Source organism: Gossypium hirsutum, chromosome A03 (assembly GCF_007990345.1).
Source record: "Gossypium hirsutum isolate 1008001.06 chromosome A03, Gossypium_hirsutum_v2.1, whole genome shotgun sequence".
In the NCBI taxonomy this organism is placed as follows: Eukaryota; Viridiplantae; Streptophyta; class Magnoliopsida; order Malvales; family Malvaceae; genus Gossypium; species Gossypium hirsutum.
In genome coordinates, this window is record NC_053426.1 from 112,751,573 (window position 1) to 112,777,388 (window position 25,816).

Consider the following 25,816-nt stretch of genomic DNA (forward strand, 5'->3'; position numbering starts at 1 on the left):
ATATTTTTAGGGTCAGAATTAAGTTATATATTTTTATGATAGTAAAAATATAATTTTATCATTTTAATAATCTATATTTTTATAATTTTTAAATAATTAAATCAAATTTTTATTATTTTAATAGATTAATATTTAATTTTATTATTACTAATTTAAAATTTTGTAAATTATAAATAACTTAAATTAGAAATTTCTCATTTTAGGTGGCGATGACGCACTGGTTCCTTAGTGGCTCCGCCACTGCCTTCACTCTAAATTAGTTGAAATATCTTCCGTTAATTAATTTTATTGACTTATGGGAAGCACACCGATGATTTTGTTGACGTGGTGAAGGTTGAGTAAATTATTTGAAAATAATCTCTTTTTAGTTGGGATAACAAATTTTATGGGCCATTAATTCGAATAACAATTAAATTTTTTATAAACAATAATTAAACAAATTATGAATAAATGTTTTTACTATTTTTAGATATAAAACAATTAAACATAAATATTAATAAGGTATAATAATAAATTTAGCCTTCAATGTTTATAATTTTTATTAATTTGATCATTTTTATGTTAAATTTAACCATTAATCTTTAAAAAAATAACCAAAATTGCTATTTATTAACTGAAGTGCTGATTAGAATATTAATTTTTAACCTATAAAAGATTAAATTAAATTATTAAAATTATTAAAAGAATGAGAAAATATTAAAATTATTATTTTGAAGGTCAAAGTACAATTTTACCTTTACTAATTTAATTTTTTTTTAAATTAAAAGGCCTAAATAGTAATTTTCTATTTTATGGGGCCGAGGCTACTATTAACCCCTCTAGATTCACCTCTGAATAGAATGATAATGTGCTTCGATGCACTTGAAACCAAGTCCTCCTGCATTAGTAACAATATCCATGTTAATCGAGTCAAGACTTAATCTACAATAAGTTTTAATGTTGTATTTTGTTTTTGTACTAATTATTATAATCTTATTAAACCTATAAATTAATGTTTTTTATTGGGATATTTACCATATGAATGCATATAATTATTAGTCAAATACAAATATAGTTGGGAGGGAGACCCTTTTTGCATCTTCCGTTAATTGTCAATTTTAAAGAATAAAAAAAAAATCGAAAGAGAAACAAAATATCCAACGTGACGTCATGAATGTCTCTCCCTCTATGCCTTTATTATTTTAAGGTTTAATTTTTCCTTCAGTCCCTATACTTTTAGGATTTTTGAAAATTAGTCAAATTTTTTTTTAATTTTAGGAATTTATTCCATCTATTTTTCTGATTTAAAAATTAATTTCTAATTGATAACATATTAATTGACTCGTGTTAAATTTAAATTTATGTTATCTATTGAATTTTAATTTTTAAATCAGAAATATGAATATTAAAACATCACATATTCATATTTAAGAGAAATTCATTGACAGTGTTATTAATTGTACTTTAATCTTCAAATCTAACAAGTAGAGAGTAGGGTTGGAGCCAAAAATTTCATGTTGGGGTTCAAGATAAAAAAAAAATTAAGAGGGTCCATTGGTAAAAAATGTTGTTAAAATGGATTAAATTAAAGTATTTATTTTTGGAGGGCCAAATGAAAAATATTGTTTAGCTAAAGCTGGAAAAAGGATTGAATTGAACTATTTATACTTAATAGGAATTAAAAGTGAAACTATACCATTTAGCTACTGGGAGCCAAGGCCCACCTCTCTCGGCGTGGTCCCTGGTAGGAGGCTAAATTAGTGGAAGAAAAGGATAAACTAATATTTAGTCCCTCAACTTGCTTACCTTAGTGGCAAATTGTTTTTTGGTTCGCATTAATCTTGGAATTTAGTATCTTTTCTCGATTTAGTTCTTGAATTTGGATTTTGCTAAGTATGATAACGTGACACTCTAAGATTATGTCAAGTCATCTCTTGAGTTTTTTTTTAATTTTTAATAGTTTTTGGTATTTTTATAGATTTTAGATATATACATTTTTAATTTCTAGGTGATGACGTGATACAATATCATAGTATTACATCATTATACCATGATAGAATCCAAGTTCAGTGACCAAATTGAAAGAAAATTTCCAAGTTCCGAGACTAATATGGACCAAAAAAAAGTTTAAAGACCAAGTTGAAGGACTAAATGTTATTTTATCCCTAAAAAGCCTAATTATAAAAGTTTAAAGAATACGAGGATTGATACCATAATTAAACCTTAAGTTTAAATATAACAGTACCAGAGTAGTGTTGCTCAGCACTATATAGGAGACTTCACTTTTTTTCATTAAATCCAAGGAAAGAAAAAGAAACAACGAGAGGAAAAGAGAGAGAGCGAAATGGAGAAGAAGGTGAAAGCTTTAAGTCATCTATACGTGACGGTGTTCTTGTCGGGTTTTGCGAGCTTTATAGTGGTTCCGGCCATAACCGACGTCACCATGTTCGCACTTTGCCCCGGCACCGATGAATGCTCCCTCGCCATTTACCTCTCTGGTTTCCAGCAAGCTGTACGTTTTCTTCTTCGTCTTCGTATTATTTAACCTAATTTTTTTAACTTTCCCTTCAATTTCACACCTCAAATTTCTGCGAAATTGCAGTTTTTTTTTTAAATATATATGTTTTCTGCGTTCATAAGTTTAATCTTCTTCCTCTCGGTAAAATTACAACGAAGATCCCTATATTAGGAGTGAAATTGTATTTTGCCTTCCTTACTTAAAAATAGGTAACTTATTCTTTGAAAATGGGTAAATTAGTCTTTTGTACATTAGATTAATGAGGAAGTTGGTTCTTTCTGTTAAAAATTAGTCCTTACACTAGTTTTTAACAGCAAAAATAGATGTAATTGTTAACCAATGCCCAATTTACTTTCTAATCTAATGTACATAAATTAATTTATACATTTTTTAAGTAAGAGTCTCCTTATTATTTTTACCTCTTCCTCTCTTTTCTTAAAAGCATAAAAAACTTCATTAAGGTTTAATCGTAAATTTTATCTCTCAACTTTTTAAAAATTAAGAAATTAATCCTTTTATATCTAATTTGGTATTATCGTTAAATTAATGATTAATTTTTTTTTCCAATTTTTGTGAAGACTAAATTTTAATAGAAAAAATTAATGAATTTTTTACAAAAATGGATCAATTTACTTTTTAATTTAAAGTAGGTAAATTATTTTATCTATTTTTTTAGTAGAATAGACAAAATACAATTTGAGTTTTAGTATAAGGACTTCCATGGTATTTTTACCTCTTCCTCCAATAAAAGCATAAAAAAGAGATTTAGGTTTAATCATGAATTTCATCTCTCAACTTTTGGAAAAGTAAGAAACTAATCCTTCTATTTTAATTTATCTAATTTTGGTATTATCGTTAAATTGCACATAAAGAAATCAGTAATTTAATAATTTATACGAAGCAAATTGGTTAAAAAATAACAGTTCTACACTAGTTTCTTAGTGTTGCAAAAGTATAACAACCAAATTTTAACAAATTAAAATAAAATGGTTAATTTTTAAATTTTTTGTAAAATTAAGGGATGAAACTTCAAAATTAGCCAGTTTTATACATAATCTACAGTTATGCTCGAACATGTGAGGTCGTTGTACACGCCAAGTTCCCACCATAAATCCACGTGTCGCATTCCACTGGTACTAGTTTAAATTTAGCGCCCGGGTTCCTGGATATTTCCATAATCCAGACAAATGATTTTTCAATTTTTTTTCTTTTTCTTTTGTAGATATATTTTATTTAACTTCATTTATTTTTTAATTATTATGTGATACATTGAAAATGAAATTTTATTAACTTCATAAATTGAATTAAAATTTTTTAGGTGCTTCATTTATTTATTATCTTTTAAAATATAAATTAAGGATATACGAGAAATTGATAATTTTTTAATTTTGTTTGTGAAATATTAGTTTTTATAGATAAACACAATTTAGTGAATTAAATAATAAATATATTTTTTAAAATTTTATTTATAATTATTATTCTAAAATATTGCTTTTCTTTTACTCAAATGGGTTTATGAATTCTAATATTTTAAAAATGTTATTTTACTAATTTTCACTTATGTAATATTTAAATTTTATGGATTATAAATTATAATTCATATTTTAAAAGAACGAAAATAAATAAATTTTATATAATATTTCCTTTCAAAGTTTTTTTTAAAATTTTATTTTATAAAAAAACTCAGTTTCGTAAAGTAAATTCCAATCTCTTTAATTTAGTTTGTGTGTTTAGCTAAATTCCAACCTCTTTAAATTTGTTTTATCAAATATTTGACGGGATATTAGTTTTCACGGAATTAATGCTGAAGTTGTCCCTTGTAAACAAACAGATTCCCAATTTTGCAAGGTTCCATTTGGGAAAATTGAAATGTGAGTGCGACTTTTATATATGCAAACAGAGGCATGCATGCATCATTATCACCATCCAACAAAAATCTCTTTTGCTCACTCCACTAGTCCCTCCCTCACTATCATACACGCATGTACTTAAACATATACATTTATTTTTCGCACTTTTATTTCTATAAATTTAGTTACTTAATAGATTTTAAAATTTAAGTTTAATTGATAATACAATTAAATTTATTTTATTAAATTCGTTAGTATGAGGTTTTGAAAAAATAAAAATTTCACATAGTAGCATTGTAATAAAAGAAATGACATTGGAAAAAATCTGAATTCAATAGAAGAAGTTTAACGCAAGTAGGGGTGAAGTTAGGAAATTGTTTTAGGGGGCAAAATTGATTTTTTCTTGGAGGGGTTAAAGTGAAATTTACCACTATACTACTTTGTGATTTTCTAAAACTTAAAGGACTAGATAAATATATTTTTTTTTGAGGGACAAGGCCAAAGCTAAAAAATTAAGGGAAAAAATGAATTATAAATTTAGGAGGGATTAAACTGCATTTCTATCATTATACTAACTTGTAATTTAACAAATTTTGAAGAATTAAATGAGAAATTTACCATTTTGGGACCTACACCTTTATTACAATTAGACTTAAAGTACAGGGACTTAGAATGTTTGTTGCGTGACATTTGAGAAACATGGGAACCATCCCGAAAGCTTAATTATTAGATACAAACAACTTGTGACAACTTTGCCAATAGGGACCATTTTCATGTTTTGTCATTTATTGTTTAGTTCAATTTAACAAATTTTGGAGTTTCTTTCAAGCTGAACCAATGAGTCTTTGATTTTGATAAGATACCCTGCTCCACATTTGTGTGTTTGTCGGTAGATACAGTTTATTACAGCATTCTAGTATAAATGTATATGTCAAATTGTGACTTTGGTCCTTTTACTATGTTCAAACTTGGAATTTAGTCATTGTTTTTCTAAGTTTCTACATAATTTAGTCTCTTTGTTTTTAAGTTAAAATATGATCCGAGTCTTCATATTATTTATATATTTGGAATTTGGTGAAGGTACTTGAGAGATCTCTGTATTACAGGGACTAGATCAAATTAGTCTCTCTATAATTAAATGGATCAATTTAATCCCTTTACTATTAAAAAGAATCAAATAAGTTCAAATTGGAATTGAGTTAACATATACTGTAAATGAAATCTTCTGTTTGTAATTGAACTACAATTGAAAAGAATAATTTTCAAGACATGTTTTTTATATATTAAATGTTAACTTGTTAGAATTTGGACTTATTTGATTTTTTTTAATTGTATAAGGACTAAGTTGAGCTATTTAATGATAGAGGGATTGATTTGATCCGGTTCTTATGATACAGGGACCTCCCAAAAACTTTAACATTTAGAATTTCGTCTATCTACTTTTCGAATTTAAAATTTAGTCTTTGTTTTTAAGTTTTTGACATAATTTGATCTCTTTTATTTTTATTTTATCATTAGTTTATACAATGTGTCAATACCTTAAGCTATTCTAGCTATATTGATGTGATTTTTCTTCTTCTTAAAAACACATAATGTTGACAATAATTTTTTAAAATTGGCAATGGTAATTTTAAGAAAATGAAAGTTAATGGTGTTAATAATGACATTGGAAAAACAAAGTGCTCAAATTATGTAAATTAAAGTATATAATGATCAAATCTTAAATTTGACTAAAGTAGAGGGATCAAAACAACAATAAAACCAAATGGGTCTGAAAAAGATATGTTTTAGAAATGTAAATAATTTTCTTTAAAAATAGATATCATACACGTATATATCTAGAAAAAATAAAAGTGGTTTAATCAAAAGAATCTATTACCTTGTTTGATCTATTAGAAAAACAAAAAATATTAATAGAATTTTTTAAATATTTTCATCCAATCTCATCCAATAAAAATATACGAAACAGATATATTATTAATTTCTAATAGTTTTATAAAAAAATTTATCAATAATTTTTTAAAATTAATAAATTTTAAAAAAAAATATAAAAACTTTTGTCGCCCACTATCTTTATAAAAACTTTTATTTTTTATTTTCTAAAATTTTATTTATTTATTTTTCAAAATATAGTAATTGATAAATCTAGTATATCACACGTCACATAGAGAGCATGAAATAATTGAGCTCACAACACAAGGTCCTTGTGAGTACATCCACGTTCATATTTGCTCTATAATGGCATCATTAAAAAATAATAATAAATTAAAAACCACTATTCTATTTTAATAAAATATAAAAAGAATTACGGTTTGTCGAGTTAACTTGAGTAAATTGATATTTAATTTTGAGTTTAATCAGAATCAAATAGTTGGAATTGAAAAAATTTGTCTCGACTTATTTCGCTTAATTGTCATTTTATATGTGATTCTAATGTGATGTGACGCATGCAGGTGATAGGAGTTGGGACCGCTCTAATGATGCCACTTATTGGAAATTTGTCGGATCAATACGGAAGAAAATCACTTCTTACATTACCTATGACTTTGTCAATTATCCCTTATGGTATGTATGCCAAACATGAACACACATTTCATTGCTTTCATTGTCTCAATAGTAACCAATTGCTATTTCATCACCACTTCGTGTGTGTATATATATATATATTTTCATATTCATAAACGAATAGGTATTGAATATGAATATTTAGAGTAAAATGGACACTCTTGATAACGTAATGTCTCGTAAAGTATGCTTAAGTGGGTTGTACATGTTAGTGCCATTTCTTTTACTATAACCTTATGCCATAAACATTTTTAAGATATTACACTAGCACAAGTGATTTAACAAGTGACATGAGAATTGTCATGTGTAGTCTTATTTAATGATTCCAACTCTTTAATTTTATTAATCTCGAAAGTAATTTCATCTATTCTACTGCTCATGATATAAGGTCAAATTCAACCCACATCTTAAATTTAATCTACGATCCAGCGTGAGAATGGACTATCTCAAATAAGAATTTATCTATAAAAGCCTACAGATAAGAACCACATGCAAAAACTCTACTTTGACAACCTCTGGAAAACCACCCTTCACCAAGATTAACGACTCTCCACACCTCTGTGGCTAGAACTAAAACTTCTGATAGCACCCTTACCTTGCTCTATATGTAAGCTTTCCGCACTTCTCTCCCACGAACTACATCCATCACAACTTCTTTTCACACCCTTTACGATGTAAACTGTCACTACAAGACACCCACATCCTTAAAAATCTAGCAAATCAAAGAGTTCTATTATTTTTAAGACAAAAAGATTGATACGTTATGTAATATGTCTTATTTTTTCATGCAGCTGTATTGGCATGCAGTACAACAACCAATTATTTTTATGCCTATTACACCCTCAGGACACTCACTGCCATGATCTCCGAAGGCAGCATTAACTGCCTTGCTCTTGCTTATCTGGTATTAACCTCTAAATCATCATTAATTGCTTTGTAATTTTGGTACCAATGCACATATTCACAAGCTGTTTAATGATGAAAAGCCAAATATATAATATCTTTAACACGATTACGACGTATTGCAGGCAGATAACATATCCGATACCCAAAGAGCATCTGCATTCGGTATTCTTGCAGGTATAAGCTCAGGTGCATTTGTATTTGCAACACTCGCAGCTCGTTTCCTCTCCGCCGGTTCTACATTTCAGGTTGTTTTTTCCCTTCTCTACAACCTCTAAACTTCACCTTTCCTCATTGTTGAATCTGAAATTTTCTTTTCAGGTTGCTACATTTGTATCAATGCTTGCAGTAGTTTACATGAGAATATTCCTCGAGGAAAGTATACCAGATCGAAACGACGGTATGACACAACCGATCTTGAAAGAAACCGAAGGTGTGATTCAAAAAGATGGCGATGTTGATACAAGAAAGATGCCTGTATTCAAGACCATTCCATCCTTGAAAGACATTATTCGCTTGATAAAGAGCAGGTATCTGTCTTCGAATGAACTCTTGAGATATTGTTTAAATTATATCAATGTCAGCAGAAAATGACCGATCAATGTTTGTAATTTCAGTCCATCATTTTCTCAAGCAGCAATTGTTGCTTTCTTCCAGAGTCTTGCAGAAGGTGGAATGATATGTTCGATAATGGTATATGCCCTTCGTTTTCGGTAATTTGTACCTAAGCTAACATTTCTTGTAAATAAAGACTCATATAGCTCGAAAATTCATGATCCTGCAGTACTATTTAAAGGCTCGTTTCCACTTTAACAAGAATCAGTTTGCTGATTTGATGTTAATTGCCGGAATTATATCGACCGTTTCACAGGTACGAACGTTGTCAATACATTTCGCATAACTATTTTCGATTCTTTTATGTTTTGAATCGTATTTTTGCAGTTGTTTATCATGCCCTTATTGGTATCTCCTATAGGAGATGGAAGATTGCTTTCAATAGGACTCTTAGTTAGCTGTCTAAATGTAAGAGTTGTTGTTTTTTTTTTTTCAATATTTTATAACATTGTTGTCATTTCTTGGAAGACAAGCAACTAATGAATTTTTACCTGGTTTTTTTTTTCTTGCAGTCCATTCTTAACAGCTTGGCCTGGTCAGCTTGGGTAATTTCAAAACCCGGAGTTTAACTTAATCGGATCATACAGTGATTCCCATTCATCCGTATTTATACCTCATTTACTTCGAATGATTCGATATTTGCTGCAGGTTCCTTATGCCGCTACTGCATTATCTATTGTAATGGTCTTTACAACACCATCTGTAAGTTTCTTTTTGCCATTTCATGGTGAAGCTTTTGTTCTATTACTTGAAAGCAATGGCTATTGATTGAATCTTAATCATGAATCATACAGTTACGTAGCATCGTTTCGAAACAAGTCGGCACCACGGAACAGGTAATTGGATCGGATCTGTCCTGTTTCTGAATCCTTTTTCTTCATGCATGAACTTTTAACTGGTTTTTGTAAATCAGGGGAAAGCTCAAGGATGCATATCAGGTGTGACTTCCTTGGCCAACATCATTGCTCCATTAATATTTAGTCCTCTTACAGGTTTGTAAAGAATGGTATTTTCCGAAAATTTTATAGTATTTTCCGAAAAATTTATAGTTTTTTTGGGTTAATATAACTTTTAGTCCCTGAACTAAACAATTAGATCCACTTTGGTATCAACTTAAGGAACCAGAATAGACCTAATTACCAAGTTTAGTATCAAAGTAGACCTAATTGCCAAATTCAAGGACTAAAAGTTTTATTAACCCTTCTTTTAACTGTTGAACCTCAATTAACCATTGAACATTTCCTTTATGTTCATCCCAGCATTGTTCCTATCTGAAGAGGCACCATTTCATTTCCCTGGGTTTAGTATCTTGTGCATTGCCATCACATCGGTATGAACTTTTTTTACTTGGTAAAAAAGTAAATAAAGTATTTTTTACCACTGTAAATTTGGTCTTATGTAACTAAAACAACTTTTTTTTTCATTCAACAGATGATTGCCTTCATTCAGAGTTTGACAATAGGGAAGACTCCTTCGAATTCAAGGGATGAAAACTGCAGCAATAGTATGGAGGTTTAGACAGGAGAAAGCTATAGAAAAATGTATTATTCCTTTACATAAATATGTAAATACACGAGGAAAAAACTCGAATACGAAAACCCTAATGTTGAACGTAAAAGCTGTTTGTTATGTATAAGTATAGTTACGAAACAGGTTGCTACCGCATTATGATTCAACTAAATAAATCCTCCGGACCGGAGACATTGCCTCCATCGTCCGAAGAAGCATCACTGTTGATGTTGAAAGTCAACATTAGATCCATAAGTTCTTGCCTTTCGGATTGCCATGAAAGTAACTGCAACATCAGGTCTTGGAGTGAAGTTATTCGGTTCACCCGGCCACTAGATTTCGATTTCAACTGGAGACTGAAAATGCAAAATTACAATCATCATTAATCATTAGCATCATTATAACTGGAAAGATTACTTTGTGCATCGTCATTGCTATCATCGCCATCATTGTCATCATCACCGTCATTATCATCATTGGACCAGGTCAGGTTCAAGTTGAGTTTTCGATTTCGGGGCAGAATTGACAACTCTGCCACTGGCGCCTCATTGTCCTCATTGTCGTCATCACCATCATCATCAATAGCTTTACAAAGATGATCATCGTCGTCGTCATCATCATCTTCTTCTTCACCATTCGACCAATCTAAGGAGAACAAACGACAGGAAGCTCGTTTTCGAACCTTTTGCAAAGAAGTAATAGCTGAGAGATCATCAGACCAGGTCAGGGTCGAGTTGACGTTTCGATTTCGGGGCAGAATTGACAACTCTGCAACTGGCGCATCATTGTCCACATTGTCGTCATCACCATCATCATCAATAGCTTTAAAAAGATCATTGTCATCGTCGTCGTCATCATCATCATCTTCTTCACCGTTTGACCAATCTAAGGAGAACAAACGACGAGAAGCTCGTTTTCGAACCTTTTGCAAAGAAGTAATAGCAGAGAGATCAGCTCCTTTGCTTCTCATACATCTTTATTGCCGACAAATCCGTGAGAAAATTAAGCTATCTTATTTATTACTAAAGTAGTAATGCCAGTTATATTATTCTTCTTTCAATAAGAGATAAGGATGAGGCATACCTGTCCGATGTTTGTCGGAAGAACAGCTTTTTCGATGGCCTTCGGAGTCCATATTTTGATATCACGCTCGATTCCACAGCTAGCAAGAACTGTGGTATGAGGATGAGATTCGATACAGTTGACCACATGCTTATCTGCTTCCATAACACGAACTAGCTCTCCGCCTTTCTTCTTCCAAATAAATATTCGGCCACAGTCTGATCCACTAACCACATACTCGGATTTTGGTCCAAAGAAGTTCACACCTTTCACCGTCTGACAGTTTCTATGTCCCTTATAAACTTGCGGATCAGCATCCATAGCAGCAAGTTCTATTTCACTTGCTTCACTACATGCAGACGATGATGATGGGACTGGATTTTGCTCCAATCCCATATCTCGCATAAAGAGATAGATGAACTCGTTATTGTAGGAAACTAGAAGCTCGCTCTGATCTGAAAAGGCCAAGCCTGTTATTCCAACTTGATACTCACCGATCAAATGCCTGAGGACAAAAACGATCAAAAGGTAGACCAAAATCAGTTGAGCCATCCGACTTATATTTACGTAGATCATAAAGGCGAGTATACTCATCGGATCCTCCAACTGCAAAGAGATTTGGGTTCCTTGGATTAATCGTGATAGCATTGAGGTTGATAACTCGCGTGTAAACCCTGCTATCATCAATTGGACAGCATATGAAAAGTTCGGTAGCTGTTGCAGTTCGGAGATCGATCTGAAATGCAAGTGATAGCGTAATAGAGCCATATAAGTTGACTATATTAAAATCCAGACAAAAAAATCAGGCTATTAGAACAAATGTCATCATAGAACAAAAAGGAAAGAGAACAACAACAAGAGAGTGCAGCATTGAAATTATGTTCTTCCATTGAAGAAACCGCTTTATCTGCCGAACAGCCATGGATAAGAAAATAGGTAAAGAAAACATAGGAAATGATTTTGCAGTTAAAAATAACTCACATGCTGCACTAATCCGTCTTCGCCGCAAGTATAAAATATATGAGGGCTTCCTGGTTCGATGGCCAATTTATAAGCTTGTCCCTGATGTTGAGCCAGCACCCTAGTTTCGACTCCACGTTCCAAAATTTGAGCATGTCGAACCTGCAATTAAGTAACAGCTTCATAAATTCACTGTATCAAGGCCTTTGATTAAGCACACGATGCATGTTATCTGCATTGCACCCAAATTTGCGCATAACGGGACAAGATTCAAGTAGCAAATTGATCCTAAATAAGAAATTCACCTCCCCATCTGCAGCACAGGTAACCAAGCTGCGATCATCCGTGTAAGGCATGAATTTTGCTTGCAAAACATCGTTGAGATGACCTGACAGGAAAGAAAGCTTGGTATGCCCGGTTTCCCAATCCCATAAAATAACCTGCGTGTCATCGGAGCCTGAGACTAAAACATTGCCATCAGCATTAAAGCTCACAGTGTTGACACAACCTTGGTGCTTGTCAAGTTTCTTGTAAATGTCAAGCCGGAGCACAAGATCCTGGAGCATAAACCAACTAACAAATCGATACCTAACTTTGCTATGCATTTGCTTGCCGGTCTATTGGACTTGGACTAGTACTATGAACATATTATCAATCCAAAACAATGTAACAAGCAGTAAAAGTACCATTGAAGTCCCTATAGTAGAAATCAAAATGCATTTGCCCCTTCTACTAAAAATATGGGCAAATTAGTCCCTATTTGTTAAATCAAAGAGCAAACTTGTCCTTCTATTAAAAATTCTATATTTTCTGATTATTAAGTTAATCACACCCGTTTTAAAAATAGATGAAATTTTTAGCATAACAGACCAGCTCATTGATAACGGTGATAAACAACAAATGCAACAATTGACAGTAACAATGCGCATTGAAATGGCCAGTGCAATTACTAAAAGAAAATTTGCTCACTTCCAAGAAAATTTTGAAAGAAAAAGGATAAAAATTTTCTGATACAATCCATGAAAAAGAAGACCATTTTATTACTAATCATCATGATTCGGCAGTCATCATTTACTTTTACAACCCCAAAGCAATAACAGTTTATAAATCAATAAGATCAACTAAAATTTCCCCTAAATTACATTCACACATTATCAGTTACATAAACAAAAATCTCCCCAAATCATTCATTCGTTGAAAACAAAATTGAAAAGACGCCACAAAATAAATAAAGAACAAGAAATATGAAAAAGGGGCATATTAGACCTCAGAAGCAGCAAGGCGTTTGACGAAATTCCTAGCCGAGATTTCCCCTACTTCACGTTGCCAAACATCAACCACCGCCTTGTCTAAGCTGATCCTTGCTCTTTTATTGCTCATTATCGATTAAAAGCAAAAGGAAAAAAAGCAATTTTTTGAGGAAATATTTTTTCTTATTAAAGAAAAGATAATAAAAGTACTAAATTTTATCTACTTTTTTTTTTCTTTTCTCCAAAAGCCAATTTGTTGATTTTGCTCCCTAGGAAAGTGGCTTAAGATCCAATTGCTTTCTTGGGAAAAGATGCCTTGTATCTTTCTTATAAGATCAGGGTATGAGTTATTCACGACATTTTTGTGAATAGCTTTAACTGCCTTCAAGCTGTCAGATTAAATTACAATCTTGACCTCGCCTCTTTGTTGGATGAATTTTAGGCCGTCAAGAATACCCAAAGTTCCGCATTGAGGATCGAGCAATTACCTAGTTATTTGTTGTAGTCTAGGATCCACTCTCCATTTCTATCTAGCAGCACTCCTATTGCAGCTACAGCCCTTGAGTCCACTCGAACGGCGTCATCTATGTTAAGATAAGTCTACTCTCCTGCTAAATGGTTCTCCACGAGTCGATTCGATTTCAACTTGCGCAACTTGTCTACTTGCCAAAGAGAAGTACTTGGCCCAAAACACCGAGGTTTTAATTATCTCTTCCGGACTTCACGGTTTTCCTTTTTCGGTTACAATTCTTCCATAGGCACAAAGCCAATAGTCCTAAGAGGCACGCCCAACTAGTTTTCCCACCATGGGAATTTGGGTTGATCTATAGATTAAGAGAACTATTCGTGCAAAGTGTTAGAAAAAAAAGTTAAACTGTTGAGTTCTCGCGATTACATGTTTCGACACTTCTTTAGTAAAAGTGTAGTCTCGGATGACGTATAAGATATCCTCAGATGCATGCCCACAACTTGGGCAGGAAGGGTCCTCTGCTAGTCCACGCCTAGCTCGTTCTGCATTGGTAAGGAGTCTCTGATTAAGGACAGTCCAGAAGAAAAAACGAACTCTTTATGGTCTTGGCAATTTCCACGCTTTCTTATGGTCTTGGCAATTTTCACGCTTTCTTCCATAGGTCATTTTTGGGACTCCAAGGCTCCTCCTTCAAGTGGATGAGGAGGTGGGATGCTCTTGATTTGGCAAATGATCTCTCTTGGTAACCAAGTCTGCAAGAGTTCAAAGTTCCAATTGCCCTCATTTGTAGTTAATTCTCCAAGCTAACTGTGAACTCTAATATTGGCCTGGGTAGAAAAAAAAGCTTAAATAGGTTTTTCTTTTTTAAAGAGACAAAAAGGGATAATTAAATGCTTTGGAATTTGTTGGTAAAATTTCTTCCTCAATCCCCCTCAAATGTGAAATTTATTAATTGGCCTCTTTTAAAACTTTTAGAATAATTTAATATCCGTCCATTTTGGAAGTGAATAATAAGGAAAATTAATCATTGTATAATTATATATAATTTTGATTGATATAATAATAAGTTTAGCCCTCGATAATAATATATTTTATCAATTTAATCTTAATTCTAAAAATTCAACAAATTTAACTTTAAAACTTACGATAAGATATTGTGGGATCCTTTTTAAACCAATGGTTGTGGTTAAAAGATAGCAATGAAGAGATTATAAGTTTACAACCTTTTGATCAAGCCACGTCATAAAATTGTGTTATGACTTGGAATTTGTTAAATCGGTTACCAAATAAGTTGCTTTCTTTGGACATCAATTTCTCTCTCACATTTCTCCTTTTTTACCGAATAGGTATTTATTTTCCTCCTTGTTTTTATTTCAACTATTGATTTAAAAGTATCTCACCAAATTTCATTATAATTTGATCTTTACATAAAAGCTACCGACATTTACATAGGCTAAATTTGTTAAAATTAGATTAAATTGATGGAATTTATAAATTTTAAGAGTTAAATTTATTATTTACAATAAAAACATGGACTATTGACACAAATAATTTTAGTTTCCAAATTTTTATTGAGAATATTCCATATACATCAAAATGGTCTCAAGATTATCCTTGATATTGCACTCAAATCAATCTCAATAAGATAATGATTCAAGATGAAAAAGAAGATAAGTCTAAAGATGAGGATATGTGTAAAGATAATTACAGTGAAAGCTCATGGACAGTGCGCAATCTCCTCATTCTAATGTCAACAGCTAAAGCACTTTGAAGAATCTTTACTTTTCCTTTTTACTTTATGTGTAATGAATATATACTATCAAGAATCTTAACTTTTATCTTTATGATTGTGTAATATGGTGAATTATTAAAATTTGCACCGTAACTATTTTTGTTGTTTTCCGTCGTCTCCTCTATCTATACAAGGAGATATTTTCTATCTTGCAAAATTATCGAATTTTCTATCTCATAAAATATCATTTTATATATGGCTTTCTAAAATTCTCTCACTTTCTCTTTGAATTTCCTTCTACACTAGAATGAATGCTCAATATTAATTATGACGTGTACTGGTTTTAGTTTGACACGTGGTGTTTTTTCAATGGTAAAATTTTGGTACTAAAAAGGAAAGCTTTTTACAAGGTGAACGGATTTAGGAGAGGATCAGATGGTAGTAGGAATCTTAACGTTAACTATTCCCTCGTCATGGAACCACCACCGCCGCCACTGCCTCCGCCCAACTCCACCCCTAATCAAATGTGAAAGCGGAGGAGTGCCACTAACAAAGCAAGCTCACCGCTTCTTCTCTTCTTTAACATCCACGGCTGCCGTCGACGACCTCGCCACGGCTAACCGGTTGATAAAGAAATTCGTAGCGTCATCTCCAAAGTCAATAGCTTTGAACGCCCTCTCTCATCTTCTCTCTCCCCGTAATTCTCACCCTCACCTCTCCGCCATTGCCTTCCCTGTAAGTCCGCCGTAAGTTCCACCACTGCAAATTTCATTTTTTTTCTTAATTCTAACATGGGATCGTTTTTTTTTTGTGATAAAAAGACCTTTTTGATCTTTCAATTTCGAAATTTAGCAGATTGATACATTTCAGAAAAAATTAAAGCAATTGAGAAGTGAAACAATTAATCACCAAGATATTAATGTTTTGCTTTGTACATTGTTTTTATTGGTATACATATATGTTGACGCTAAATTTGTTGAATTTGTTGAATTTATTAGAATTAAGGTTAAAATGATAAAATATGTAAGTATCAAAGGTTAAATTTGATATTATATTAATTAAAATTATGTGCTACTGATGGAAAACATTAAGTGCTTAATTGTCTTTAGTTCTTCACTTTTGAAATAGAAAGATCAAATTGTTTCAATTTTTTTAGAGGGATTAATTTTGCTTAATTTCGAATTTGAGAGATACTAGAAAGGTTCTTTTATCTTTCTTTTCTCTTTAACAGTTGTATACTAAAATAAGTGAAGCATCATGGTACAATTGGAACCCAAAGCTAGTTGCAGATTTAGTTCCATTGCTTGATATACAAGGTAAGCACGATGAATCCCAAGCTTTAATTTCTCAAGTTGTTTCAAAAATCAAGTTTAAAGAGCGAGATCTTGTTCAATTCTATTGCAATTTGATCGAGTCTTGTTCCAAACATGAATCAAAACAAGGGTTTAATGATGCTTATGGTTACTTGTCTGAGCTTGTTAACAATTCTTCATCAATGTATGTGAAAAAACAAGGTTTTAAATCAATGGTTAGTAGCTTATGTGAAATGGGTCAACCTAATGAAGCTGAGAATGTAGTTGAAGATATGATAAAAAATGGGGTTAAGCCTTCATTGTTTGAACTTAGGTTTGTTTTGTATGGATATGGAAAAATGGGGTTTTTTGAAGATATGGAAAGAATGGTTAAAAAAATGGAGATTGAAGGATTTGGCGTGGATACAATTAGCTCAAATATGATTCTTTCATCATATGGGGCTTATAATGCACTACCAAAGATGGTTCCTTGGTTGCAAAAAATGAAGGCATTGGAGATTCCTTTCTCAATAAGGACTTACAATTGTGTGTTGAACTCATGTCCTATGATCATGTCATTTGTTCGAGGCTCGGGTGGTTTCCCTGTTTCAGTTTCGGAATTGGTTAATGTTTTGGATGAAGCTGAAGCATTGTTGGTAAAGGAATTGGTTGAATCATCTTCAGTGTTGGATGAGGCGATGGAGTGGGATGATTTAGAGTTGAAATTGGACTTGCACGGTATGCATTCAGGTTCGGCTTACTTGATAATGTTACAATGGATTGAGGAGATGAAATCGCGGTTCAGAGTCGAAGAATGTGTGGTTCCAGCACAAATTACGGTTGTTTGTGGAACTGGGAAACATAGTAGTGTTAGAGGAGAATCACCCGTGAAAACATTGAGTAAAGCAATGATGGTTCAAATGAAGAGTCCAATGAGAATTGATAGGAAGAACATTGGTTGTTTTATAGCCAAAGGACAAGTTGTTAGGAATTGGTTAATCCAAAGCTTGGATTAATAACATCTGCTATTTGTTTTTAGTTTTTTGGTTGGTTTTGATTTTGTTTTGATCTTTGCTGATGCTGGTTTAGGGTTTAGCACGTTCATGAAAATAAAATGGCATGTGTTAAGATCGGGTAGAAGCACATGGAGTGCCTTGTTTTAGATTGCATTTTGTTTTTTTTTTATTATTTATTTAAAAAATAAGTAAATTAGTCCCTGTGCGTTAGATCAAAGAACAAACTCGTCTTTTTTGTTAAAAATTTTATTTATTTCTACTGTTAAAAACTAACGTAGCTGATGAAATAATCAGATAGTTACATGTGACGTGCCATGTGTATTTCATGTAAATAGATAGAATTTTTAACGAAATGATCAGTTTGTTCTTTAATTTAACGTGTAGAAAATTAATTTGCTTATTTTTTAAGTAAATGGTACAAATATAATTCGATTCCTGATCTTTCATGATACTTTTACCGTGTTTCAAATGACACATATGTAAATTCATGAATGAATAACATACATCTAGTAACTTTGAGGCTATACATCCAACATTATAGGTAAATTCTATGCATGAAAACACATACATACAGGTTTCTTTAATGCCAGACATAAAAAATCAACTATCAGAATGGTTAACAAGAATGAGCTGTGTTCGGGTGGTACTTGTTATGAGTTTGGTCTTTATTTGTTTTCTTTGTAACATCTTTAAAGGTTTTTATATGAAATAAAATTTAGGTGAAAATATACCATAAGTCCTTATATTCTTCAAAATTTTGGAATTTAGTTCCTATATTTTTATTTTTAAAAATTTCGTCTCTCTACTTTTTATATTTTAAAATTCAAATCTAAATGTTAACACTATTAAATTCTTATGTTAAATTTATGTTAATCACAACATTTTTTTACATCATTGTCAAGTGAGTTTTTTTATTATGATTTCAAAATATTACAACAATAAATTTAACAATGTTAACAATTAAGCTTGAATTTTGATATCTAAAAAGTAGATCGACTAAATTTGTAGAAATAGAAGTATAAGGACTAAATTTCAATTTTTTGAAAAAGTAAAAAGACTTCATATCTTAATCTAAATTTTACTTTTACTGAGCTCCAAAAAAAAATCTACTATCACTTATCTTTATTAAAAAAAATTAATTTATTTTTTTATACAACACCTAGAATTATTTACACTGACAATAATATTAGTATCAGTCGAGCTAAGATTTAATTAGTATTTCAATATATATATATATATTAGCATATCACATTATTTAATATAATCTTAGAATACACGTATACTAATGCATTTAAGGCATGAGCCCGATCCAATCTATTTTCTATTTTGTAATATTTTCTATTTTGTAATATATAGTATGTAATTTATTACACATAAAAATTAAATTTACGATAATATATACTATTATAGTGTAAATAATAAAAGCCAAGATACCTATATATAATATTATAATAAATAAAAAAATAAAAATATTAAATAATAAAAATATTTTGTTAAATTTAGATTTATTATAACATACTTTTTAGTTATATGTGAGTATTTTTTAATTTTAAAATGGTACGTCATTAAATTTTAAAAAAATAGCAATGTTAATAATTAAACTTAAATCTTAAAATTTACAAAATAGAGGGACTAATTTCTAAATTTGTAACGAGTAAGGACGTGCGATATATTTTAAACTTTAATTTATTATAGTCTAACAAGAAGTTTAAAAAGCTAAAGACAATTTTTTTTGATAACAAAAAAGCTAAAGACAATTGTTGTTACTACAAAAGGCACGTCCAACTGTTTGTCCATTTTAATGGCATATTGGTCTGAACTCCCGCCAGAGCTTCTAACTCTAATAGCCCAACGTCTCGAAACCCAGTTCGACGTTCTACGATTCCGATCAATCTGCCGTTCATGGCGTTCTTCTTTTCTACCAAAGCTTTACCCTTTACCCAAACGCCTCCCTTCATCAAAAAAAACCAAAGCTGGATGCCGATTCTCCCTCAATCAAATCACCATAGCCACCTTGTTCCTCGTTAGATTGCCGCCGGCCACTGAGAATCGAAGTAACCAAACCGACCCTTCTTGTTGGCTGATCAAAGTCAGTGATGGGAAACCGTTGAATCCGCTTACAGATTCTGGGTTGAACGCAAATTTACCAAAGGTATTGGATTTGATAAATTTTCAAGTCATTGAATTGGGTCATGGATATGTAGGTCGATATAGTGTTCATATCAATTATCGCTTCCGGGGACTATATCGAAATTACATAGAGAAAGTAGAGATTTTGCGATTAAGTCCCGACAGCGATGATTTCATGGTGGTCGGGTTGTTTAGCCACGGTGTGGAGTACTTGGCTTTGTTGAAATCAGGAGAAAATGAATGGACTGTACTTGAAAATATGCATGGTATTCAAGATATTGTCACATTCAATAATAAATTCTACGCCATTGAACAAAGTGGAAGAACTATCATCGTTGACCAATTTTTCAGCGTTGGTTTCATACAGCATGCTGTTGGCTCTCCCAGTAACAGGAAATTCTTGGTTGAATCTAGTGGGAATTTATTGATTGTGGAAATGATTTTCCTGGAAAATTCAGAATCCAATGCTGGTTTTAGAATTTTCAAGTTAGATGAAGAAAATCCGAAGTGGGATGAGATTAAAAGCTTGGGGGATCAAATTTTAATTCTGGGTTTGCATCAAGTGGTTTCAGTATCAGCTTATGAATTTCACTGGGGTGATCAAGGGAACCTTATATTCTATTCCATAGATGGTAGTGTTGAAGATAGAGTTATGTATGTGTTTGATTTAGAAAAGGGTATTTCAATTCCTTTAGAGAATTGTCCTGTTTATTGTAACTTGTTTTGGCCATTGCCTGTGTGGTTAAATTCTCCAGAATCAGTGGTTTCTTCTTCAATGGAAGCTACACCAGGAACTGAAATTGCAAATTTAGGAATATGTGAAGATGTTGGTAGTAGTTTTTCAAGTTCATAGTGCTGGTTCTGATTTTTGTTGTTTTAAACTTGTGTAGTTCCAAATTCAAAGGCCACTTTTAGAACCGACTTTTTTTTTTATAAATTGGGTTGATGACGTTTCATTGCAGTGGTTTATTTGTGATAGTTCTTTCTCCTCAGTACAGTAACTTATTTGTGTGGCATAATCATTGGCTAGTTAGGAGTTAGGACAGTTGATGGTCCCTACAGGTGATTCAAACCAGTTGGAAATTTTGGGAACTGGTATATTGGTCTGGATAAAAGAATTGAATCTACTTTTCAGCGAATAGTTCGACAACAATAAAAAAACAAAAGCTGAGATTAAAAAACTCATGGATGAAGCGGTTTATAATTTTTTAGTAATTTTTATAAATTATTTACTAATTATTGAACTAATGATCAAACTAGTTAAATCAAAATTAATGATATGACCAATTCAACGACTATTTTAATTTTTAAACAGGGTCTTGATTAAACAAATTAGTGATTTAGTAATCCTGTCAATTTAATTAGAACCAAATCTTGAGATGCAGACCAATTTCGGAATTGGGTTAAATGACTTAGTTTGATCGTGTTTTTTATGATCAAATTAAATTAGATCAAATTGAAATTTAAGTTAATTGAATCAAACTTTTAGGTTCGGGATAGAGAGACATGTCAAACCGATCGATACTAGCTTCGACTCCACTCGAAAAATAGGACTAATCTTCCTAATGCAAAGAAATATACAAATACTAGATATACCAATATTTCTTAACCAGTCAGACACCCAACTAAACTGAGTTACTTCCATTTATAGAACTTTATCTTACATGGGATCATGAATCTTTGATTTCAGTCTCTCTCCGGAGCATTTTCTGAAACCCTTCTCGCGCTCAGGCTATCTGTATACGACCACACCTTCTCAAATTCACTCGCGAACGGTTTTTCAAATTTCCGGTCAGGTTCTTCCTTAATATCATTTCTCTTCAAAGAGGAAGCTGCTCGTCGTGGACTTCCGGTGAGTGGGGTTGGAGAACAAAAGGTGGGTGTTGCGAAAGGAGAGGCATAAGGAGTCTGTTGAATTGAGAAGGGACTAGGAGACAATCGCCTTTGGATTGGACGACCACTGAAACCGCTCCTGCTGAAAAGAGAAACTGTTTCTGCCGCAGCACGTTGCTTTATAGCATCATCAACATAAAGAACATCATCTATCCTTGCCATAATGTTGAAAGCCAAACTCTCCATCACCCTCGAGTAGCTTTCAAGAATTGACTGCCCAACATCCTGCAATTATACGGTAAGATCGATTCAAACAACAATGGGAACCACAGTTCAAGAAAGATTGCCATATTTGTAAATTCACTCAATATAGGTCCTATTACCCCCATTAAAAAGCTGTGGTCCCAAAGATCATGGATGGTACAAATTTGTAAAAAGATACAAGGAAGCAACATAAGTTGGCTCTATCCTTCCTAAGGAACTACCAAATCACATTTATTAGGCCACATGGTTAGATAGATACATGCTACCAAATCCATACTGGTGTTTCTTGTTTTGTTTATATTGCCATAAAGAGAATTGGTGCAAAATACCTTATTGTATTGAATTTTGTTCATATCCAATGCTGTTTGTGGAAGGCCGGGGAATCGAACCCTCAAGCTATGTAAAAGGGTCTCGGCTCTTTGTGATAAAAAATTGTTCTTCTCACTGTCGGACACAAGGCCCTTGACCTTTCCTCCCCATGACAAGCGCTTCCCTTTGGTGTGATTTGTGTGTTTCCTCTGATCTTTCTGCTTCCAAACATGTACTGCTGCCTCAATCCTGTTAGCTATTTCCAGAGTTTGATGTTCTGTTGACAGATCAAGGCAATCAAGGAGACATTCCGGCGAGAACTGATCAGCTGTAATGTAGCGGTAAATGATATCACCCAAACAATCTTTTCCATTCTGATGACAAGGAAAATGTGTCAACCATTAAAGCAGATATAAGAAAAGTATGCTAGATTATATCACCCAAACAATCTTTTCCATTCTGATGACAAGGAAAATGTGTCAACCATTAAAGCAGATATAAGAAAAGTAATTGGTACGCAATAACAGTCACTAGTCCATTTTCAACTATCATTCAATGCTACATCAAAATGCACCTCTTTTCTAGACTTCTGCATGAAATTGTCAATCATACTTTAAGCACCTTGCTTAATAAACAGGTTTCTTGATAGAGATGCTCATTAAGAAATTTACTAATACCCGAAATGACATAGAAAATATGTTAACCCTTCAAGTAAATGTAAGAAAAGCTATGCTAAATAAACAATAGGTTCGCAACCATCAACAAGCTTATTTTCAACTATTATTCAATGCTACATAAAACGCACCCGTTTTCTAGACTTTTCAATGGGAGAAACCTAATCATGCAAGGACTTTTCAATCATAATTTAAGCAACTTGCTTAATTAACAGGTTTCTTGAGAGTGATGCTCATTAAAAAATATTAACACCCAAATTGACAATAAACTTTGAGTACCTAATACGAACAATCACGAATTCATAAGCAAGGAAAAAATACATGATAGTTGATACGGCTTTCAGCAAGACAGCACAAATGTCACTACTTGAGAAACAGTGACAGACCTTTGGTAATGTCTCCAAGTAAGCAGTAGGAATCTCCATCTCAGCGAGCACGCTGTTATTGATCGCCATGGCAGCCTTTAGTACTTGGTTTGTGCTATCCCTACATTGTTGCAGCTTCTTCCTTGCATCTTCAGACAAACCATTCGATGGAACTTTCGGACACGGCAACCACCACTTCTCTTCCTGCCTAATTGAGGGTCTCCCTCCTGAAACAGACGATGAATAAGCACCACAGTCACCACCATCACCCACAACTATACCCCGATCAACATACCAAAACTCCGTCTCACTAAAACCATCAAGCATGGTAATCAAAATTGCATCAAGCTTCTTAAGGGCCGGAAGGTTCATATATAAATCTAACCGTGGCCTTGTCACCATGACTTCATAAGTGCCTCCTCCAGGGAATTCTTGTATGGATGGTACAAGCTCAACAATCGAATCACTCACACACAAGAGCCATTCCATTTCCCTCTTCCACATTTCTTTCTTCTGTGGTGCTAATGGTTCTAATCTCCACAATTCACCAAAGACGGTAGCTGCCGTTACAACAAAGAGTACCCATTTAGCTTAAAAGACAACTACATAACATACACACACATATATATGCATAGTACAAGAAATTATAAGCAAAATCAAACAAACCAGAGAGATTTGTGATTGCATTCGAAATGGCAAGTGCGGTACACACTCCTTTTCCACCTCCAGACATGTCTTCTCCTAAAAGAAGCTTTGCAAATCTCTCTTTCATCATCTCAATTCCTACATAATATAAAATAATAATAAAAAACAATACAAAACCAGCTAAAAAATCACCATATGATGTATAAAACACCGTAAATAGTAATAAAACCAAGCATATAAGCTCACTGAACACTAAAATGGAACACTTAAAGAGCAAGAACCTGCAGTTTTTTTTTTGCAAAATGCTATAGCAGAGAACAAAAGATTGAAACAAGAAACCAATCTTCCTCAGTTAAATGCTTAATTAACCAAAAATTCCTTTAAAAAAAGTAAAATTAATACTTAATTAGATGAAAATAGGAAACAAATCCTTGATTTTGCTTCCATACTTGGATTTTTTTGTTCTTTTTTCACCTTCATTATATTTTTGCAACAAAAATGGAAACAAGCAAAAACACGTTGCTCAGAGATATATATTAGACCGTAAATCTCGTCTCTATCAAATTTCTACCGAAAATTGCGGAAGATTTTATTCTAAATATAATGAAAAAAAAACCGCGAAATACCGGACAAATCGGCGTCGCGTTTCTCAGTCTTCTCATCATCCCAAATCACGACATCCTTCCCTCCGATCACCGGCAACTGAAAACCGAACCCTCCTCCGGCCGCCATTAACCTCGGTGATGACGTCATCGAACTCGAACAACCTTCTCCATCGAAACGCCGACACGAGAAACTACTGCAACTCTCTGACTCGCTGACGTCAGCACTCAAACTGTAGCTCCCGCAGCGCTCGCTCTGCTGATCGGAGCCATCGTCGTCGGAATACACACTCGCCATGTGATCTCTTTATAGATCAAGCAAGAAAAAAAAAACAAAAACCCAACGGCCACCTCAGCCGCACATTAGGTAAACAACTAGAACTAAAAAAAAAAAAAAACACAACTGGGTCTCCCTCTCTCTCTCTCTCTCCTGTTTGTAGCAGTGAAGTGAAATGTGGGGAATTTGGAATTTAGAATTTAGAAAGAAAAAATCAACGAAGACGAAGAAGAAGACGAAAAATAAAGTGAAAAAGAGATGCGAAGTGCTTCACATTCTCTCATATAACAAGGTATCATTCATTCATTTTATTTTTTTTGGTTCACCTTTTTTTTCTCTCTTTCTCTCTCTATAAGTACTGAAACTTTATCTTTGGGTTTTCTCTATCTCTTAACAATGTTTTTACAGTGAGTGTGTGTGTGTGCAAAAAGCTAAAGTGACGGAGTTTGACAGAGCTTTTATCTTTCCGTCAAAGCTCAGCCATGGCTGTACCCACCCCCCGACAGGTGACCTTTTTCTTTGGAGTTTTGCCCCCACTCCACCCGGTTTCCTCCTCTCTTTTTTTCTTTTTCGCTCGTTCCTCAAATGCCATGGTGGAATTTATTGATGATGGGCTATTTTTCTAGTATTATTTGAATCAGATCAGAACTGGTTGAAGTATTAGTAGATATGCACAAATCAATTAGTAAACTGTTCATCAAACTAAAATTGATTAAACTAATTGTTTTTTTTTTAGGTATTTACTTAATTGACTTTAAAGAACCAATTGAACAAAGAAACTAATAATGTGATCAATTCGATCACTTATCAAACTCTGAAAATTTTAATTTATGTTTTCCAAAATAGCAGTTCTTCTACCTAGTTAGCTCCAATTTTTTGAAATCATTGCATGATTAGTTCTATCAATAAATGTTTCAATTTTCTTGGATAAAATTATATTATGTGATATGCAGATCTATGATATTTTTATGTATTTTTATGTATGTTTGTCATGGAT

The 25,816-nt window shown here is 32.6% G+C and overlaps 4 protein-coding genes and 1 pseudogene across 4 annotated transcripts; 3 read left to right on the plus strand and 2 right to left on the minus strand.

The window, feature by feature from the left end:
* Nucleotides 1-2,228: 2,228 nt before the first annotated feature.
* LOC107927954 (hippocampus abundant transcript 1 protein) lies at nt 2,229-10,180 on the plus strand. Its single transcript, XM_016859089.2, has 14 exons — nt 2,229-2,491; nt 6,801-6,912; nt 7,704-7,816; nt 7,941-8,063; nt 8,137-8,345; nt 8,433-8,508; nt 8,600-8,686; nt 8,758-8,838; nt 8,943-8,975; nt 9,079-9,132; nt 9,225-9,266; nt 9,344-9,422; nt 9,690-9,760; nt 9,862-10,180. Exons 1-14 carry the CDS (start codon nt 2,324-2,326, stop codon nt 9,946-9,948), a joined length of 1,335 nt encoding a protein of 444 aa, XP_016714578.1. The 5' UTR covers nt 2,229-2,323; the 3' UTR covers nt 9,949-10,180.
* On the minus strand, nt 9,963-14,522 carry LOC107927953 (DDB1- and CUL4-associated factor 8-like; annotated as a pseudogene).
* Nucleotides 14,523-15,631: 1,109 nt separating this feature from the next.
* LOC107927809 (pentatricopeptide repeat-containing protein At2g17033) lies at nt 15,632-18,244 on the plus strand. Its single transcript, XM_016858932.2, has 2 exons — nt 15,632-16,147; nt 16,644-18,244. The coding sequence occupies exons 1-2, from the start codon at nt 15,848-15,850 to the stop codon at nt 17,718-17,720; spliced, it is 1,377 nt and encodes a 458-aa protein (XP_016714421.2). The 5' UTR covers nt 15,632-15,847; the 3' UTR covers nt 17,721-18,244.
* Nucleotides 18,245-19,521: 1,277 nt separating this feature from the next.
* On the plus strand, nt 19,522-21,892 carry LOC107927866 (F-box protein SKIP23). Its single transcript, XM_016858990.2, has one exon. The coding sequence runs from the start codon at nt 19,522-19,524 to the stop codon at nt 20,701-20,703; it is 1,182 nt and encodes a 393-aa protein (XP_016714479.2). The 3' UTR covers nt 20,704-21,892.
* Nucleotides 21,417-25,770, minus strand: LOC107927950 (rop guanine nucleotide exchange factor 1). Its single transcript, XM_016859087.2, has 5 exons — nt 24,567-25,770; nt 23,962-24,078; nt 23,317-23,855; nt 22,277-22,630; nt 21,417-21,968 (listed from the first exon to the last, which is right to left on the minus strand). Exons 1-5 carry the CDS (start codon nt 24,838-24,840, stop codon nt 21,537-21,539), a joined length of 1,716 nt encoding a protein of 571 aa, XP_016714576.2. The 5' UTR covers nt 24,841-25,770; the 3' UTR covers nt 21,417-21,536.
* Between the last annotated feature and the right edge of the window lie 46 nt (nt 25,771-25,816).